This window comes from Eublepharis macularius, chromosome 16 (assembly GCF_028583425.1).
Source record: "Eublepharis macularius isolate TG4126 chromosome 16, MPM_Emac_v1.0, whole genome shotgun sequence".
Lineage (NCBI taxonomy): Eukaryota > Metazoa > Chordata > Lepidosauria > Squamata > Eublepharidae > Eublepharis > Eublepharis macularius.
In genome coordinates, this window is record NC_072805.1 from 20,814,226 (window position 1) to 20,835,165 (window position 20,940).

Sequence of the window (20,940 nt, forward strand, 5' to 3'; positions counted from 1 at the left end):
ATACATATGATTGTAATATGAACACATGATGCTGTCAGACCCTTGGTCTCTCGAGGTCGCTGTTGTCTACTCTGTGGCTCTCCACAGTCTCATATTCCCCCTATTACCTGATCCTTTTACCTAGAGATGCCAAGCATTGAACCTGGGATCTTTTGTATGCCAAGCCGATGCTCTACCACTAAGCTATGGCACTCCCCCTGAATTATGAATCAAATCATGATATGCTAATATGCTACTCAACTGCTCTCTCCATCGATAGCAGGAAAAGGAGATAGCCGCAATAGTGAAGAGGAAGCAAACCCTCTGCTGCAGTTTCCTTATTTGGTCCATTGATTCGCCTGCCCTCTTGCTCCAGCCTCCTTCTGTGTCAGTCAAGTGGCTTCAGATCAGCTCCTTCACTGCCCTTTCTTCCTCTCTTCCCACTAGGGAACAAAGCTCCTTGCTGTTGCCTGCCTGGGCTAGGAGGAGATTGCACTAAGACAGCCGGTAAGCCTGCAGGGAAAGAAAAAAACTCTACTACAGCTTTCTTCCCCAGCTCACTTCTTATTCCCTTGCTTCTTCTCACCTCTAAGCAGGAAAGGCAGCACTCCCTGGCCAAGGTTGTGAGGGGCTTCACTCCCCAAAGCAAGAAGGGAGAGGAGGAGGAAGAGATGCCAGTAGCATGCACAATACAAAGAGAGCACAATGCAGCCTATGAGCCGTACTTTCAGGCAGCACAGAAGTCTGACTGCCTTCACCTTTAATGCTCTTCCCTAACAGAAACAAAATCGAAGTACATATATATAGTATTCGTCATACAGGCAAATGCCTCACCTGTTATCCGGGGCTGATTCCGCACACGTTGGATAATGCACTTTCAATGCACTTTATCAATCATTTGAGGTGGATTTTTTGTTCCGCATACAAAAAAATCCGTTCCAAATGATCTATAAAGAGGATTGGAAGAGTATTATCCAACGTGTGCAGAATCACTCCGGGTCTCTGGTTTTTGATACAGAACAGTATAACTTGATTTAGGATTGCATTGTCATTTAGTTACTCCAGTGCAGAGAATCAGTCTTTGTGCTTCCACTTGGAGGCTCTGTAACAGGATATCTGAAACATGTCCTTCATTCTCACTGATCTCTCAAGGATTTTTGCTCCATACTCTCTGCTCTTCAGCCTTGATATTTAAAAGCCATCAGCCATTTCAAGCAGTCACCGCACTATCCTTGACTGAGCCACTGATTGCCCCTAGCAACAAGACAGCCTGTGAAAATAACTAGCAAGAAGAGGCAGGATCATTTCATTTCCCATTTGGATTCTGTAGAATTATATATTCGTTTTCAATGTCCGCTGACAGCTTAGGGATATGAGAGGCAATCCTGCTCTGTCAAAGTGGAATAACATCACGAACCATTTACAGAAAACCTGAAAACCAGGGATAGCAACACAAGGGAGTGGGTTTGTGTCTGCTGTCCTTGCTTCGGATCTCCATGTGGATCTTCCATACACAGGCTATGTGTATACAGAACTGTACATGTACAATCATTCTTAGCACAACCTGTTCCTTGTATTTTCCCACTTCTGCTTTTCATGTACTGATTACTTCCAGGTTTCAAGTCATCTGCATAGGGCTACAAAAGACGCACTTGCCTTTTTTTTTTTAACGGCTCAATCTCATACCAAACAGTGTGTGCAAAATGGCATCAAGTTGCAGCCAACTTATGGTGAACGTTCCGGGGTTTTCAAGTTACGAGACATTGCCATTGCCTGAGTTTGCATAACGACCCTGGACTTCCTCAGCAGTCTCCCATCCAAGTACTAACCAGGCCTAACCGTGCTTAGCTTAGTTTCTGAGATACCAAACGCAGGAGAGTCCTGACAAAGGTTAACAAGCAAAGGCATTCAAGACCACCTAACAACAACCACTTCAATTGTAAACATTCATACAATCAATACAGTAATTATAAATTGCCAATATCTGTGCAGTTCATACAATATTCAATACCCATTCATTATTCACTGTTGTATCAATACCTTTATACAGTCTCCGTTGCAAGATCCAATACAATTCAATACATCAATATAAATGGCCAGGGAAGCAGGCAATGGAGACTGTATAAATGTATTGATACAACAGTAAATAATGAATGGGTACTGAATATTGTATGAACTGCACAAATATTGGCAATTCATAATTACTGTATTGATTATATGAATGTTTACAACTGAAGTGGTTGTCGTTAGGTGGTCTTGAATTCCTTTGCTTGTTAGTTTCTGAGATACGACAAGACGGAACCAGCCTGGGCTATCTGGGTCATGTTAGCCATGTTTAAAAGGAGGGATCACATGGGTAAGACTGGTCATGAGGGTCCTGCTCCAGGTGTGAATAAGGCTAGTACACACAAGAGGTCAGCTTTGTTCTTGTGGAGCATCATGCGCTCCAGCCATAAGGAAATGGCAACCATTGCACACTGGCACTGTGAGGGACTTCCCAGGGCTGAAGCAGAAAATGTCATGGTACATCCACAGCGGGTACCAAGCCCAACCAGTCACTGTGGGCATGTTCCAATTACTCGTCACAGGAGCAAAGAGGGACGTGTAGATCATTTTTACCCTGTTTTTGTCCCACACAAGGGACTCAAAGCAGCTTAACAAATAAATGCAAAAATACAATTTAAACAAACAGAAAAAAATACACAATGCTGCAATATTAGTGGCAGGCGAATACCATCTGGGTTGAGTTTGGTTTTTCCTCTGCTTGCAGGTATTTAGCCAGGGTGCGGCCAGAGGCATTTCTAGTAGATGAGGTAATAGGAAAGTTCCTGCGAGATGGCTCGCCGCAGCTAAATATAATTCTGGGCTCAGCTAGTTTTCTCCTCTACTTGCAGGTACTTACCTGGGGGTGGCCAGAATCGCAAGCCAAGGACCTCTTTACCCTTGGTTCTTAGCTCATAACCTGGGGTCTATTTTAGCCAGCCCAATGAATCAGACTCACCCAGGATATGTTTGTTTTCTTTGTTATTGAAGAGGACCTCCCTGCCAGCATAAGGTAAGAGCCAGGTCCCCCCAACTCCCAGCAGGAGGGTATAGGGACCTGGCAACCGTATCCTGGGCCCAGCGTGATGACGTCACTCCAGAATAACATCATCACTGGCCACTCAGGAGGTCAGGTAGGTGAGCAAGCCTGCCGCTTCCAGAGCACGCAGGAGGAGGCTGTGCTGGCTGGTTGCTCCTTGGACACTTGGGCGAGTGAGCAGACTGGAAGCAGGGGGGAGATGGTACAGGAGGCTGGGCAGGTGCCCAGGCCACTCCCCCAGGAGAGTAGGGAAGAGGGGGTGCTGGGGGTGCAGGAAGGCCTCCTGCAGGTAGGGTTGCCAGGCCCCCTTACCCTCTTGGTGGGAGGGGGGAACCCGGAACTCAAGAGCTCCTAGCACCAACGTGATGACGTCACTTCCAGAACCAACATCATCACGCCGGCCATAGGAGCGCTTCTGTGCTCTGTGCTGGGCCAATTTTTTGAGAATCAGCCCTAAATGAAGCACGAGGTTGCTCCCACGGCCGGCACAATGATGTCACTTCTGCAAGTGTGTTCCTGGGGTGCCTGACAGTGGCTGGCCATCTCCTGGTGGCTCAAAACCTCCTGCCGGTTGCCAGCGACCGGTGAGCACCGGAGATTCCCCGCCACTGGCCGGCACCTGGAATCTCTACCTGCTGTCCAGCAGCCCCCCACTCCTACCCCATGCACAAAAATACCAGACATTTATATGTCCAGTATTTTATCTGCTTTTTCCCTGGACAGTCCAATAAAAAAACCAGACTGTTCAGAGGAAAACTGGACACCTGGCAATCCTAGCAAAAAAGCAAGTTTGATATAATCATCATTCAGCATTCATTATGAATTATGCTTTTACTGAGACATATGTAATTGTGAGTATATGAAAACCTTCCAAAAGCACGTTCAATGCAACAGAACGATCAGCTGTGGTCAGGATTTGTTTTGTATATTTTACCAATCAGGAGGCACATATATGTGCATCGGTAAACAACTGTACAACACGTATCTTAATGTAGGCTTATCTACAATTGCATAAAGATTGCTTTTTCCCAATGATTTAGCAATGCACACATATGTATCAATAAAAAAAATGGTGGTGGGGGGGGAAGCAAGTCGATGGACATAACATTGTGGCAGGTTGTACATGATTAATCCCAGAATTAATTTTGGTTAAACTGCATTTGCAAGGTAAGTGACAGAGCAAGTTCATTGAACAAATAAGCAACTAAACTAGGGTTAGAGGTTCAGAACCTGCTCATCTCTGCAATTGGGGTTGCTAGTACTGCCTCAGCAAATGCCAGGAGATTTTGAGAACAATACTTGGGGAGGGTGGAGTGTTGGGAAGAATTTCTAGAACTATCCCTTGTCTCTATGGAAAAGACCATAGAGACATGAGGAAATTCCTACAGCATCACTGTGAAGGCCGTTTTCTAGCCATTTTCCCCCTGTTCCTCAAATTCTTGAGGGTGGGGATTAGAGCCAATGGCAGGGTTAAACTGCCATGACCAGGCAAATGGCAACCCCACCTATAACTAGGGTTGCCAGCCTCCAAGTGTTGGCTGGAAATCTCCCAGAATTACAACTGATCTCCAATCCACAGAGATCAACTCCCCTGGAGAAAATGGCTGCTTTGCACTGTATGGCATTATACCTCACTGAGGCCCCTCCCCTCCCCAAAATCTCCAGAGATTTCCCAACCTGAACCTGGCAACCCTACCTATAACTGGGATCTCTGACTGCTGAAATCTTATACTCTGGAAATCTTATTGATTTCTGAGGTGCCACTAGACTGGGTTGCCAGCTCCAAGTTGGGAAATTCCTGGAGATCTGGGGGGTGAAACCTGGAGAAACCTGGAGAAAGTGGGGTTTGGGGAGAGAAAGGACCTTGGCATGGCATAATTCTATAGAGTCCACCCCCCAAAGTAGCCATTTTCTTCAGGTGAACGGATCTCTGAGGCCTGGAGACCAGTTGTAATTCCGGGAGATCTCCAGCCACTACCTGGGGGCTGGCAACCTTACACTAGACTCAAATCCTGTTGTACAACACAGCAGTGGGCCTGGGACCTGCAAATTTGCCCTTTTTTGTCCTGAAAAGAAAGTAGCCTTGGGCATATTCTGAAATATCTTTTCCTCCATCACATACTTTTTCCGGAATATATGAACACAAACAAACAAAACAATCAATGTTGTCGATTCCTTCCCTCACACCCACTAGGCAAGCACGACCTTTTTGGTGGTAAATTTGCTGCACTTTCAGCCAGGGCTTTAAAAAAACTTGTTTAAACAGTCGGCTCAGAGGCATTCCGAGGAGTCAAAGTTCCCTTGGACAGCACATTCGAATGTGCATCAACAGATTAGACAGCAGCTGCTTCATCCGTTTGTTCAACAACTGACATTTTTTAAAAAAATGGCAATGTGCGTATTCAGGGGTCATTTCGTAGAAAAAGAGCTGGAGGGACTCATTAGCATAGCTCATTAGCATATGCCACACCCCTTGACATCACCGGAAGTGTGTCATTGGCATAACTGATTTGCATATGCCACACCCCCTGACATCACCTATCCTGGCTGTTTTGGACCCAATTCTGGCCATTCAGGGCCAAAATTGGACCCAAAGAGGCAAAAAGGGGCTGAAAATGGCGGAAAAGGGGCCCAAAATGGTCAGGATCAGGCTACTGCTGAGTGGGAGAGTGATCCACCACACGTCAGAGGCCCAATCCGGGCTGTTTCGGCCCCAATCCAGGCTGAAACGGGCCCAAAATGGCCAAGAGTCAGGTGGGCGGGGCCACCTGACATGTGACCTCTTTGGGGAACTGCCGGAACTGCATTCCAGCGCATTCACCCTCGACATGAGCCCTGTGTGTATTTATGTAGCTTCCAATGGAAAGGCCTGCACCTTATTTATTTGGGTGCACACACACAGCCAGCCCCTGCAAGGATGGGGAAATTTTTACTATTGCTCCTTTCTCTCTACTCTTAGGGCCTTTACCATGGGAATGGAGAGAGGCTGCCTTTTTCTGACAGATTCCAAGCCCTTTTAATAAATTTTCAATTTTCATTTTTTAAAAAAGAAAAATCTCTAGCCCTTCTACTTGCAGAGATGGGGGAGAGACAGAATTCAGGCAATTTTTCTATCCAACAGTGCAGGAAGAAGTCTGTGTAGCTCTTCCTTCGCGTGTTTTAGCCCAATGAACGCAACAGCACAGGAAAGACCGGCAAGCAACCAGGCCCTAGTCACTTACCTTCTCATGTTATCAATTACATTTCTATTTTATTTTTAATTAAGTCTCATTTTTATTAAACGGCAATCTTTATTCTGATATTACTCACCAAATTACTTTGGTTATTAAATAAACTTCGCACAGTCTAAAAAGTAACAACCCTTCCCCTGGCCTGATTTACTAATCACACTCCTGTCTTTTAAACCACTAGCCAATGAAGGCAATGTTTATTTATTTATGTTATTTATAGATTGTCTTTCTCACTGAGATTCAACATGGATTACACAATGTAAATCGATGCAATCAACAGCATGATACATTTAATAAGCAAGGTAATAGGACTAGGAAGTACAGATTTTGAAAATAGTGCTGTTGTTTGAACAAAGCATAGGTATTAAGCATGACATCGTTAGAGCCCTCACCGCTCTAAATAAGCGTGGCACCTTGCTTTAATACTCCCTGCAAGAGTTTTAAAGGCCTCAGTTAGCCTCTGTTGAAACAACATCTAGTACTGTTTGCTCCAGTCCCTGCAACTTGATTCTTGGACCTCAGCCTTGAGTTTAAACACACAATGCAGATTAATGTTTGCAGCAATTAACAAAAGTGGAAAATACTTTTCCACAACTGGTAGCATGGAAGACTGTCCTGTTTAGAACTAACTGCTATCAAGGCACCTATCTATGGGATGAACTGAGGCTCCGGCTTCAAGCAGCAGCAGAGGAAAAATAAAAAAAACTCACTGGTGTTGCAAGCATGATGAGGTCACTTCCTGGGAAATTGAAAATGACAGTGGTAGCTCTAGGAAACAACAGAAACGATATGATTTACCATAGAGTTTCTGATGATTCCTAGAACTGCTGATGTCACTTCTGGGCTTTCACCAGAAGTGACCTCATCATGCTCGCAATCCCCATACCCATGTCCCTGCCCCCAACCCTCTGGCTGGATGGCCTGGCAACCTTGGTATCAAGCACAACGCAAGGCTGCTAGTTAGTAACAGATCCAAAGATCCGCTTATGGAATTGCCATCCCTGTTGTTGAAATATATTTGCATGCTGACTTGAAGAATTAAATAATGGAAAGGCAGGATATAAGTCTTTGAAATAAACAATGCAAGTCGACCGATCACAAGCAATTGAGACCATATATAAAAAGGGAACTGCAGAGGTACAGAATAAACAGTCTGCCTGAGGGTCAGGAGCGAACGCCCCATTATGAAAACTTCTGACTCATGAAAGAGGTTGAAGAAGTCACGACTCGAGTGGCACAGCAGTGCCCCTCAGTCTAAAAAGATTAACAACAGTACTGCAGTCTCCATTGTGCCGATTACTTGTTTAGTTCTGGAACTGACATACGGGAACTACAATGAGCATGACGGCAATTCAAAAGCATTTCCCATTTAGAAATAGCTGAAAATCAATTTTCTGACCGTACATCCTCTGCTCTAAAGACCTGCATGCTTCTTTTTCCTTAAAAAAAAAAATCAAAAACATGGTGCCTAGCCTTAGAACTCAGGTTTTGCAAAAGAGCTACAGTAATCTGTTTGATGATGACAAGGAATGCCAAAGGAACTTTTCCTGACCTATTTGCATAGGAGGAAAATGTGTGCACTTTTTTTTCTTTTTTATGCTGCAGAACATGTCTCGAATTGGATTTCATGCCTGCTAATCTTATTTGAAAGGCGATGGGAATTCAAAACAAACACATATGCCTGCCTGCCCAGCTTTCTTTTCCTTTGGCTGTATCTAATCATACCCCACCCCACCCCTGCCATGCAGGCTAACTTGTAATAAGAGAATCCACTGTCAATGGGCACTGTTAGATACTGTTCATCAAAAGAGAAATGAGAGGGCAAAATGTAGGGCGAATAAGCAGGTACCACTTACACCCTTCCTCTTCGCTGCTCCCTCTTGGTCTTTCACTACCACATTTCTCCTGAGATTTTTTCCCCTCACTGGGCAGATCTTCGATGTCTTGCCCTCCAAATGTGAATACCACAACAGCAAAGGACAAAACTAGAAAAAAATCCTTGAGGTCCCAGAAAATGCCGCTTGCCTTCTTTCTTTACTTCCAGCAGATTCCTAAAAGAACTTTCCAAACTCCCCTTTTAAATCTCAAGTATGTTTCTCTTCTTTAGAATAAAAATCTATTTCTTTTGTTATATTTATATTATAAAATTCTGTATATTCCCACTCACCAACTCCATTTCAGAAATTTCCTTTTCAATATGTTTTCCATACATCAACGTACCCTTTCCTAATGATATAATCTCATGACAAAACTGAGGCTATCGTACTTTGGTCACATCAGGAGAAGACAAGAGTCTCTGGAAAAGTCAACAATGCTAGGAAAAGTGGAAGGCAGTAGGAAAAGAGGAAGACCTGAAATGAGATGGTTCCAGTTTGCAGGATCTGAGCAAGCCTGTTAATGATAGGACGCTTTGGGGGACTTTCATTCATAGGGTCGCCATAGGTCGGAGGCGACTTGACAGCACATAATACACACACACACACGAGATATAAAAATATGTTCCACCTTTAGAATCAAAGAACACCAAGCAGCATCTATCTTGTATGTTTTTTTAAAGTTCAGAAATGCCGTTAACTTATTCCATTTCTATAGATCCTTTAGTTTTCCTAACTGCTCCTCTTTCTGAGGAACCCATTGTTTCCCCTCCATATTGCGTAGAAAACCCCATCTCACTGCTCTAACGGCATTTAATTTGAAATCCCAAAACTGCCTTGGTACTAATGTGGCATAGTTAACGTTTCTAGTGAAGTTGCTCTAGAGATTGTTTTAGAGACCATTCCCAAGAACATTGAGCAGAACCACAAGTGACAAAAGGCACAGATTGGACACTTGTCAGCTTCCCTCAAGTTTTGATGGGAAATGTAGGCATCCTGGTCTCACAGCTTGGCTCTCCGCCTGCTGTCTAATGGACTTTTCAACTGTCACTTGTCCAACATTCCGCCAAGCTGCCTACATTTCCCGCCAAAACTTGAGGGAAGCTGACAAGTGTCCAACCTGTGCCTTTTGTCACTTGTGGTCCTGCTCATTGTCTGCAACATTGGAGCCTTTTTGGACTGGTTTCCACACCCATCAAATGGCTGCAAGCATCAAGCGATGCACAGCGACAAACCCATCACGGATCTAATGTCACAGACGAAAAGTCAGTTCACACATTCAAGCACGAGTCCTCGCCAAGCGCTGACTCATCACTGTGCACGTTTGAACCCAGCCTGCTTCGTGAGTTTGGGCTGCCATCGCTGAGCTACAATGTTACAGTCCCACTGCGGGGAATAACTGCTTCTTCTGCAGCACAAAAAACTGCAGCGGGAGAAGAAGACAGAAACAACTGGCAAGATAAAGATAATTGGTTGGTTTCTCCAGGAACAAGTTATCTCTGGAGAATAACCTCCAGTAATTAAGAGGACCATCTGAAGGGGGAGTCGTCAAACAACTGAGTCAGAACTATTGAAAGGATGTCTTGGCTCACCAGAACGGGAAGGAAGAACAGTTCAAATTCAGGTCCCTCCCTTGCAGAGGTGCCTCTATACCAATCTTTGGGATTCCAGCAGATTTTTCCTTTGGTACAGAGTCTTTCCCTTGGTTCTGCTACAGGAAATGATGCAACTGGAGAGGCACAGGGAATGGACTGGGATCTGAGACGTCCCCAGCTCTAACCCCTCCTTAGCCAGGAACACATGGCCTTACGGATGCGTCTCAGCTACTCTGCTGATCTACTTTAGAGGGCTGTTGTCAGGATTACAGTCAAATGTCACCTTGAAATACTAGAAGAGCAACGGAAATGCTGACCTGTTCACAAGGGCACGAGGACATAACATTCATGGGGTGTCCCTCTAAAGGAGTCAAAAGAGGTGACCAGGAAAGGGTCTGGGCCTCTTAAACAGAAGAAGCACCAAGATTTGCAGAGACATGAATGCTTTAACACATTACAACTGTGCAACCACTACTTTGTTTTTTCCTGTTAAGAGGATGGTTTCCTAAGGAGACTCACAGAGCAATCATATCCAGAGTTACTCTAGTTCAGGGGTCCCCAACTTTTCTGAGCCTGCCAAAGATCCCACTTTTGTAATTCTGACACAGCGTGGCAGGCGCATCCACCGGATGTTGTTACAAAATGGCTGCCGCAGGAGGCAGAGTCTGCCACACAACGATTGCTGCAGCTTACCTTCATTTACACAGCAAACCTCCTTGCGCAACAGTGGCAGCTGCTGCAGAAACAACATTTTAAAAAATTTGCACAGTCCATCAAATCTCCTTTGGCCAATCAGAAGCCTTCCTGGGGAAAACCCTCATTTGTCCCTCCCCACTTTCTAAAAGCACTTGGTGGGTACCAGGAAAGGTGTTGGTGGTTGCCATGGCAAGCCCACAGATTTCAATTGGAGGTATTCAGCAAGGGATCGCACGGTCAGTCTCTGAAAGGCTGTGGGAATGTACCACGGAAAAACACAATGCTTTAGCCTCATCCAATTGTGACTGCAGAACCCTAGTCAGCAAGTAACTTTGCCAGAGGGCTACCTTGACAAAAGGAAGGAACCTAGGTGTTTTGTGCTATCTGCAAAATGGCTTGTGGCCAAGTCTCAGTGCTGCTCTCCTATAACCCTCTGGTGCCACTGAAGCGGACAACTAGACATGGGCACAAACCAAAAAATATTAACGAACCTGCTGTTTGTGGTTGAGTGCCACTGCCAAACCTGAACAAACGAAACGAACATTTCCCGTTACCGAACCAGTTCGCGGTTCACAGTTTGTGGGCATCGGAACAGCTCCCATTGCACTTAGAGAGCCCATATTCACAGAGAGTATTTAGCAGGCTGTCCTCCAGCCAGCATCCATGTTTGGTCAAGATTGCAATAGGGATATTAGAGTTATACCCTCTCCAATCCGAGGCCCCCAGGAAACTCCCACTCGATATAATTAGAGCCACCAGTTGACATTGGCCCAGTGTACAAGGGGGTGGCCATCAGAACTGCCTATCAGGGTTTGCAGGGATGGGATTGGAGTGCCCATGGCTACAAAACACCCCCCTTCCCCTCCCTCCCCCCAGGTGTCTTCTCCCATGTAACCAATTGTAACCAATTTGCAGCTCCATGGTTGGAAGGAAGACCTGCTGATCAAGGTAAGCTGGGCTTCGATTCGGGTTTCCAGGGCAACATAAGGAGTGCAGACAGAGTTCAGGCATTCCCCCAGCTCCATTTCCAAGAGAATTGATTGATGGTGCCTGACTGGCTGGCTTCATGAACCGTGGGCGAACGCAACGAACCAGGCTTCCAACAAATGCTGGTTCGTTGGCCACAGACCCTCACGAACCGCCAAATTGCAAACAGACAATCTGGCGGTTCGTGGGGTTTTTTTGGTTCGTAATGCGGTTCGTGCCCATGTCTACTGAAAACGGAAAAAGAACCCACCATGCACTGCTTCCCTCTGCTATAGCATCAAAATATCTCCAGTGGCCCTGACCACCCTTTGGGCCCCGGGCCCTTTCCTCCTCTCAGGAATTCGAAGTCATATTTGTAGCCAAAGTAGATTGTCATGTGTGAGTGTGAGTGATCTCTCTTGCTCAGCCCCATTTAGTACACACCAGAATCTGATGTCACATGATGTACTTAATCAGGTAACCTCCCTGCTGCAGTTCCTGCTAGGCTGTCCCACTGTAGTCAACAAGTGAGAGACAGCATGTCTCAATGATCCAATGTACATGCTTATAGAAAACTAGCATTTCAGGGACAGTTATTTCATCTTAATCTTTCCCTGACACATTAATCTTCTATAGGTAGGGATATTCTTTTCCTAATACGGAAGAAATATTCAGATTTGCATCATGTGATTCTACAGTTCATGGGATGCTTCTTCCATGGCCTCCATGTTACTTTCCCCATGAACATGCAGCCTTTTAAATGATTTATTTCTTTTTAGAAAACTCTTTTACTTTGTATAATTTACTTAGGAAGCACATGATTTCACAGTGGGCAAATCCACACGCCTTCAGAGTGTCCCGGGCGTCGTGCTAAATGTTCGCTAAACACCTGGAAGTATAGCGTCTTTCTAGCGCGATTTCTGAAATCATGCTAGAAAGACGCTATACTTCCAGGTGTTTGGCGAATATTTAGCGCAACGCCGGGACGTGCCAAGGGCTTGTGGATTTGCCCACTGTCACATGAGTCATTGTTTCAAATGTATCAGGCACATACTTGACACCACATGCAAACTGATGTAATAGTTTGCTTGCCTGCGCAATTTATGCATACAGCACATTAATGACATCTGTCTCAGGTAGGCAAATACTCCCTTTCCTGCATATACTTAAGATATGAATATACAAACTAAAAGGTTCCCCCCTTAATGAATTCGCCATTCACAAAGCATTTGTTCACTGGTGTCGCCTGCTTCTTGACTCACCCTTCTCTCCTTGTCTCCGTACTCAATGCCCAGGGTGTCCATTGCACGAACAATGGCAGCCAGTGACTGAATCGTGTTGCTATAGACCACAGGCTTGTACTGCTTCACGTCTTCTCCAGAGAAGCCATCTTCATGAATGATCCTTTTGAAGAGAGAAAGTAAAAGAAAAGCCTGTAAAGTCTGAAAAGTCCACCAGTCAGGACCTTTAATGGCATAGCAGTATACAGGATAGGCTAATACAAATTGCAGGATTACAATAAAAAGATAGAAACATGTACAGATAAAATTCAAGTATAACGTCGGATCACTGGTCTTATCTTGGCGCATCTTAATGGCATGTTGAAGAAACCAAGCCAAGGAAAAGGAAAAGGTCATTCTCAGGTCTTCTGAGCAGCTACAGGCTTGACCACACCCAGTGCTACTTGCAGGAGTACTGCGGAGTTGGGCTCTCACTGTTGAGAATTCAGAAGATTCCCTGGAGACACGCAGAGAAAGCTGCAGGGAATCGCAGAGCCTCTAGCCATCTTTCGCCATCTGTTGTTTATCTCTGCTTATCTCGTATCTCCTTAGCTGCTAATTACCCCTGCTCCTCCCTCTCCTAACCCCAAGGGAAAATTAGTTAAAGGGAGGGGATAAGGTAAGCAACCATAATCACCAAAGGCGGCCAGCTGTGCCACAGTCCCCTCTAGCTTTCTCTGTCTGTCCCTGGGGAACCTTCGGAGAAAAGCTTACGTGTTGCTGCTCTTCACAGGATAATGTCTTTATTTTGCTACTTCTACCCCAGCAACATCCTCAACAACGTCGTTCTTTCCTCCTCCGTTTTTATCTTCACGGCAACCACCCTACACTACGTTGGCAAACCAGTCAATAATAGTAACAACAATAACAACAACATTTGACCACCCTTTAGGACAACTTAATGCCCACTCAGATTGGTTTACAAAGTGTGTTCTTATTATCCTCATGACAATCTCCCTGTGAGGTGGGTGGGGCTGAGAGAGCTCCGAGAAGTTGTGACTGACCCAAGGCTTCAAGCGGAGGAGTGGGGAATCGAACCTGGATCTCCTGATTAGAGTCCTGCCGGTCTTAACCATTACAGCAAACTGGCTCTCAGGATCTATGAATGAACTGAGAATTCCCCCTTTGCCTCACCTCTGCTGTGAACTCAACAGGAAGCCCCTGAGGCTAGCTGTAGACACAGCCAGGAATTCCTCTACCAAGCCTTTCTCTTTTCCTGAGGGTCTGGTTATATATTAGACATTATTTCTATGTGCTGCAGCACTTCAAGCAGGATTTAAATCCTTATTCTGACATGAAATTCACTGGGCGGGGGGCACTGAGTCAGCCACTTTCTCTCTGGGTAAAAGGGGGAGAGAAGCTGCCCTGAACTTCTTGGATGAAGGGTGGGGTATAAATAATAAAAAAGACATACACAGGCATATACAAAGTTCATTAAATACTTACAGAAACAAACGAGCAAATGACTTATAGCTTAGTAGTTAAGCGGTCGGGATGCAAATCAGCACTCTGCTGGTTCGAATCCTTCTACTGCCATGAGCTCAGTAAGTGGCCTTGGGTAAGCCACTCCTCTCAGCCCCAGCTCCTCAGCTGTATTGGGGGGATAATAATAACACCGACCTTGTTCACCGCCCAGAGCAGGGCACTAATCTATCTAGAAGAGCGGGTATATAAGCGCAGTTATTATAATTATTATTTAATAAAGCAGATCCTCCATTTTGGAAACCTCAAGGAACTCATTCCAAACATGCTTGCGATGGAGAACCCCTGTGGATCAGGGCATGAGTTGTTTTTAGTTTTCTTTTCAACATGCTGTTTTTAATGTTTGATTTGCTCACATTCATTTGTGTTCTTTTTACATTGTTGTTACCTGCCTTGGTTCCTTCTGAGATGCTTGGAAGAAAGATGGGTATACAAATATAAATTCTATGATGAGCTTCTAGTCTAGAAACTTATTTTAAGCTGCTTAACAAGCTCTGTTTTTATGCTCTGGCTGGTTTTTATAAATTCTGGATTTTAATTCGTAACTTTTAATGTTTGATTTTTAAATTGTATTTTATTTTTTTTAATTAGGTTTTATTTTGTAAGTTGCCTCAGGCAACTTCCCTGAAAGGATGGCGTAAAAAAATTCCAATCATAAATAATAGATAGATTGAGCTTTTGATCCTGGAAGCTTGAGCTTTTGATCCTTTTGACTATTTCTCATGGAGACTTCTTTTCAACAGCTCTTAGGCAAAATCTTTCGTCTGAACTTCAGCTTTGCAAAGATGTCTACACTGAATATACACATTTACAGACAAATCCTAAAGATGTCTGCTTGTAATGACTGCAGGTGAGGGGGCCTGGGATTGACTAAAATGGCATTCTGCTGAGCCACAACATTACTTTCAGCTGCATAACAGGAAGCGATGTCACTGCATTGCAGGGATACTTAACGGTCTCACCTGAAACTCTACGGAAAAACCACAGAGATTTGGGTGAGCCCTAGAGTGTCCTACATCATGGCAATGTTACTTTCGATTATGTAGCTGGAAGTTATGTCACAGTGTTACAGGACACTGTTTTGCCCTTCCCATTTCTCCCTCTCACCCTATAGAATAGCAGTAAGGGACAAAGATTAATGGCAGGAGGTGGCTGCCAAAGTGGGAGATTTGCCAGAGCCAAAGAGGGCCATTTGGCCAGCCTTACTTGGAAGAAAGTTCCATGCGGTTCAATGGGACTTGCAGATTGCTTGTGGTTGGCTTCCGTCTTAAGCAAAGTTCCTAGAAAGCACATGTCTGTGTGCCCAGTTTCTGAATAGTCAAGCAATATCCGCAGGTGTGTTTGAGCTGTAAGTTCCTGTGCAAACTGGGGATGTAGGTTTGTGGACTGGGCCAGCATGAGCAATCTTGATACCCACTCAGGCCTCTTGCACATATGTAATAATAACAACAATAGTTCATTTGTATACCACTCTTCTGGACAGATTAGTGCCCTCCCAGAACGGTGAATAGTGTTATTATTATCCCCACCATACAGCTGAGGCTGAGAGGAGCAGCTTACCCAAGGCCACATGGTGAGTGCATTGCAGTAGTGGGATTCAAACCAGTGAAGTGCTGCATCACAGCTCAGTTACTTGATCACTATACTATACCAGCTCTCTTAATATAGACCAAACATTTGGGCTTATCACATTATTTCCTATCAAAATGACAGAGCCACCCTAAAAAAATATGTACTCAGAAGCAAGTCTCACTGAGTCCAATGGGTCTCATGCATCAGACCAACAATCCACCTTCTATTTCACGCAGCAGCTACCCAGTTGCACAGAAGGGCTAACATGTAGGACATGGAAGACAAAGCCTGCCTTCCTAGCTAGGTTTGGCAAACCTCACCTTTGCCCACTGGCACCTGAAAGACAGAAGGGAGAAAATGGCAGCAAATTGGAGAACGAAAACCAGACGTGACATAGTGGGACCCTCTAGAATCTGCAAAAAACTCCATGGCAAACTCTACAGTAAATCCTAGAATGCCCCATGATGTCATTTCCAGTTTTTTCCAGAAGTGACATCAGTGCACTGGCATGACACTGGCATACCATTCCCTGTCCCCAAAATCTGCATCTAGCAATGGAATTCATAGGTCACTGCCTCTAAATACCTAGGTTCCCTTTGGTTCCCATCAATCTGTCCTCCATCAGTGTTTAATCCCGTTTTAAAGCCATCGATGCTAATAGTCACCATTACTTCCACAGACAGTGAATCCCACAGTTTAATTACTTCCTTTTGTTTGTCCCTGAGTTCTAGGGAAAGGGAGAAAAAGTTCTCTGTGTAGTCTCTCGGCCTCATGCATAATTTTATAAAAATCTACCATGCCCCCTTTCAGCCGTCTTTTTTTTTTCTAAACAGAAACACCTCAGGCTCTTCAAGCATTCTACCTAGGAGAGGTGCTCCACCTCCTTAATCATCGTGGCTGCTCTCCACAGTAAGCATGCTTAGGACCACTGCCTTAATTGCACAACACAAAAGCCCACACTACTTTTGTGATGAGTGCATTTAGCATTGTGAAGGCCCCTTCTTGCAATTACGTTCAAGGCCGTAGTCAGAGCAACCGTTTGCCACACTTGAGAATCTTTCAAAAAAAACCCTAAGCATTTAAAATTTGTGGCATAGGTGCTTTCATTTGAAGAAGGAGATTTCAGTTGGTAAGAATGTTCTGGCAAAAAAGCTCAGTATCCCCACCCCAATTTTTGGTGTTCAAAACACCACCACTGTGACCACCCCAGATCTGCCCACGGCAGCTTTTTTTCAAGATGACCATCATACTTCTCATTTTTTAAAAAATCCACCTTTAGCTACTCTGACTGTAAGCATAGCAGGGTGTAAGCATAGCAGAAGTAAGGGTTGCTTAAAGAAGCGATCTATTTAAACACAACGCATAAAAACACTTGAACCTAAGTGGTTCTTTTATGTTTTTGAGGCTAACTCTTCATACAGCAGGATTTGAGTCCAGTGGTACCATAGAGACCAACAAGATTTTCAAGGTACAAACTTTTGAGAGTCAAAGTTCCCTTCTTCAGATACTCAAAGCCTGCTGCTCTAGTGCAGACTAACATGGCCTAACTAAGTGCAGACTAGTGCAGACTAACACTAACTAAGTGTTCATCGATACTAAGATGAGCTTGGGATTGGCGAGAGGGTTATAGGGTTGATCGTGGGGAAATCGCTGATGCTTTTTTAATGTCCTTGAAGCCCGATCTGGAAATGTGCCTGCCACAACTAGCACATGAAGCTGCCTGAGTCAGAACTTTGGTTTATGAAGGACACTCTTTTCTACTCCTACTTGCAGCAACTTTCCATGGTCTTATATAAAAGTATTTGATATCATATACTTCCTGATCCTCTTAGCAGGAGATACTAGAGATTGAATCCGAGACCTGCGAAGGAGATGTACTAAGTCACAACTCTTACCCTCAAAGCTTTGGACACATGAAGCTACCTTATAACTGAGTCAGACCCTTCATCTATCAAGGTCAGTAGCAACAACAACATTCGATTTATATACTGCCCTTCAGGACAACTTCATGCCCACTCAGAGCGGTTTACAAAGTATGTTATTATTATCCTCACAGCAGTCACCCTGCTCTATGGCTCTATGATGGGCTAAGGTGTGAGTGTTGCACAGCGCCTGCTACCGGATCCTTTTAACTCGAGATGCCAGCGATTGAACTGGGGGCCTTCTGCATGTGCAGTAGATGCTCTACCAATAATCCATGGCCTCTCCCCTAACGAAGGTAGGCTATGGGTTTGGTGATACCACTGGCAGTGTGGGTGTTGCTTGCACCTTCTTTCTGACCCACAGTGTCATGTGAGAAGCCTTAAAGCCTGAGGCTCTCTGCAGCACACTTCCTCCCACATGGGCCCAAGCTTTCTCACACACACAACCCTGGAAGGACAGGAAGAAACCAGCCCTGCCTGGAGGCAACTTCAGTTCCACACCTCTCTTTCTCTTTGGCCGTTTCCACATGGCTTCCCTCTCCCCGTAACGACCCGGTAGATCGCGCAAAAAATGCGGAAGATCGCGTTTTCGCGCGTGAGATTTGCGCGACGTCACGTGATGTCATGCAAATCTCAACGCGAGAAAATGCGATCTTCCGCGTTTTTTGCGCGATCTACCGGGTCGTTACAGGCAGAGGGAAGCCGAGTGGAAATGGCCTTTCTCTCTTATGGTAATGCAGGCATTGCTCCTCCGGTGAGACTGCTGCTGCTTATCTTCCCCTGTTGTTCATGCTTTGCGTATGGGCAGAGAAGCAAGGCTGGAATACAGAGTGGCATCCATGGGCAGTTGCTGTACTTTCAGGGTATAAGCTCACCAGCTCAGCAGCCATCTCAGCCTATCCTTTCTGGATCGTGGCAGGGCTGCCAATTCTGAACTTGGGGAATTGCTGAAGATTTGGATCCAGTACCTGGGAAGGGTGGAGTTTGAGGAGAGTGGGGAGCAAAGAGGGGACGTGATGTCATTCTAGGCATTCTGTTTCTCCAAGACTTTATGGTATACTATACAACCCACCCTCTGAAGCTGCCATTTCTTCCAGGGTAATTGATCTCTGTAGTCTGGAGCTCAGGAGTAATTCCAGGAGAACTCCAGGCACCACGTGGAGGCTGGCAACCCTAGGTGATAGTGATAGCATTGGGCCACCTAGGGCCTGAACTTATCAACCCCTCCTCCTATCTTGGCACAGGTGAAGGCAGTGGCCCCCCTTTGTCTTGCCTTCCTATATTGTCAGAGTGTGGCCGTGGCCTACTGTTCGTGTTTCCCTAAACCAGGCCTGCCAATGGATACAGGAAAGGATGCAATGGGACCGCGCCGAGGTCCCAATGTTTGCTCCTTCATCCCTTTTCTTGGCTCAGGCAAAGAAAAGCCTGGCTAGGGGGAACAGGTGTGCCATGAAATCAACAGCAATGAACAGGCACACCAGAACTCATCGGCAATTTTCATTTCTGGGAACAGGCAAACATATCGTAGAAGGCATGTTCGTACAAAGAGCAGGTGGTGCCTGGGCCAGCAGAGACTCTGGGGGGAATCAAGCAAAACAAATATATTGTTGTAAAAGATTTGGTGTAAACCCCTCCCCCCACCACACACACATAGGCTTACAGAGATACACATTCCCCCTACCTGGACCGCAGATTTCTACTAACTACATCCTTTGGGACAACAGAGTATCTTGGGTAATGATTCTACTTTGCAAAATGTGCTCAATAAATGTGTGTGGTAGCACAAAAGTGTGATCCTTTCAGAATGTCATTTTTCTTCTGCTAACAGCAGCCGGCAAAAACAAGAAAGAAGTCTGTCCCATGGGCTTAATAAATGGGGATTAAAGCCTCCCAACAGCAGTCACACAAAATGGCGGACACAAATGGAGGCCCTCTGCCTGTTCTTTGCAATGGAGGAATTCAATGACAAGATTTAACACAGAGATGAAACAGAAAAGGAGTAGGAGAGGTAAATGTATGATTTTGAGGTCATAATAGAGCAGTGAGGGAAGGAAGGCAGCATGGTATAACCAAATCTCATCAGATCTCAGAAGCTAAGCAGAGTTGGTGCTTAGATGGGGGGCCACCAAGGAAGTCTCCACAGAGGAAAGCACTGGCCAACGTCCTCTGATTCTCACTTGCTTTGAAAGCCCCTTGCTGGGGTCACTGAAAGTCAGTTGTGTATGTAAGGCAGTGGTTTTCAGCCAAAGAGTTAGGTCTGTCAGATGGGTCCCAGAGCCACGTGTTGCTAGCTTCCATGGAGTTGCCATAAGCAAGGTCATATTAACCCATGGCCGGGCCCCTAGGCTTTTAGGTATTTGGGGGCCCCTCCGGCACTTCAGTCTTTCACCCCACTACAGCTGACAGCCTGACCCTGGTACAGTAGGTACTAGACCTAGGCAGTACATAGCCCTCTATCCATTTTGAGGGTCTCCTGAAGAATTCTATTCACAATTTTTAAAATGGTTTTATTACGTGAGTAGAACTCTTCAAGAAAGCACTTTTTGAGGGTATAATTGCTCAAAACTGTAATATTTTGAAGTGAATAAAATGGTTATTATTTATTAAAAATATATATAATGTATGGATAATTGTTTTAATATAAGAGACAATTTATTTTACTTCAGAAAGTAAGCAGTTATCTTATTAATAAAGGTTATATAAGAGAATCAATTAATTGTAATGTATGTGGAGGTGTGCCTCAGCAAAAAAAACCTGATGGGCCCTTAGTCCCTGCAGGGTCCCTAGGCTTTAGCCTAGTCAGCCTTATGAATAATACGGCCCTGGTCATAAGACCGCAAGAGTGCTGAGTCTCCTGTATCTATTGGATTGGAATTTTGATTAAACTCTGCATTTGATTGGTTGTTGTTGTTGTTGTTGTTGTTTATTAAATTTATAGTCCGCCCTTCCTGCAAACGGGCCCAGGGCGGATTACAACATACAGATAAAAATACATCGATAAAACAATAACATCAAATAATCATAAAAACCAGATTCACCAACATAAAAACAAGCTCTACATTAAGTTCCTAATATCTCAGATGGGGATTCCCTTCACCATTCCCTGCAGTCCATAAGAAAAAGAGAGGGGGTGGGGGACATGAGTTGGTGCGCAATTAATCACTATTCCTACATGGGGCAGATGACCCATATTGCCCCCCCCCCCACACACACACACTAGTAGGAGACAGGTAGGGAGGCCAATTGGTGGATCTAAATACTG

General features: G+C 44.9%; 1 protein-coding gene across 1 annotated transcript in view; it reads right to left on the reverse strand.

The window, feature by feature from the left end:
* LOC129343925 (guanine nucleotide-binding protein G(o) subunit alpha) overlaps positions 1–20,940 on the reverse strand; it is a 221,155-nt gene that overhangs the window by 107,178 nt on the left and 93,037 nt on the right. The window contains exon 3 of the mRNA XM_055000328.1: positions 12,685–12,826. Within this exon, the coding sequence (XP_054856303.1) occupies positions 12,685–12,826 (142 nt within the window). The remainder of the gene's footprint in view (positions 1–12,684; positions 12,827–20,940) is intronic.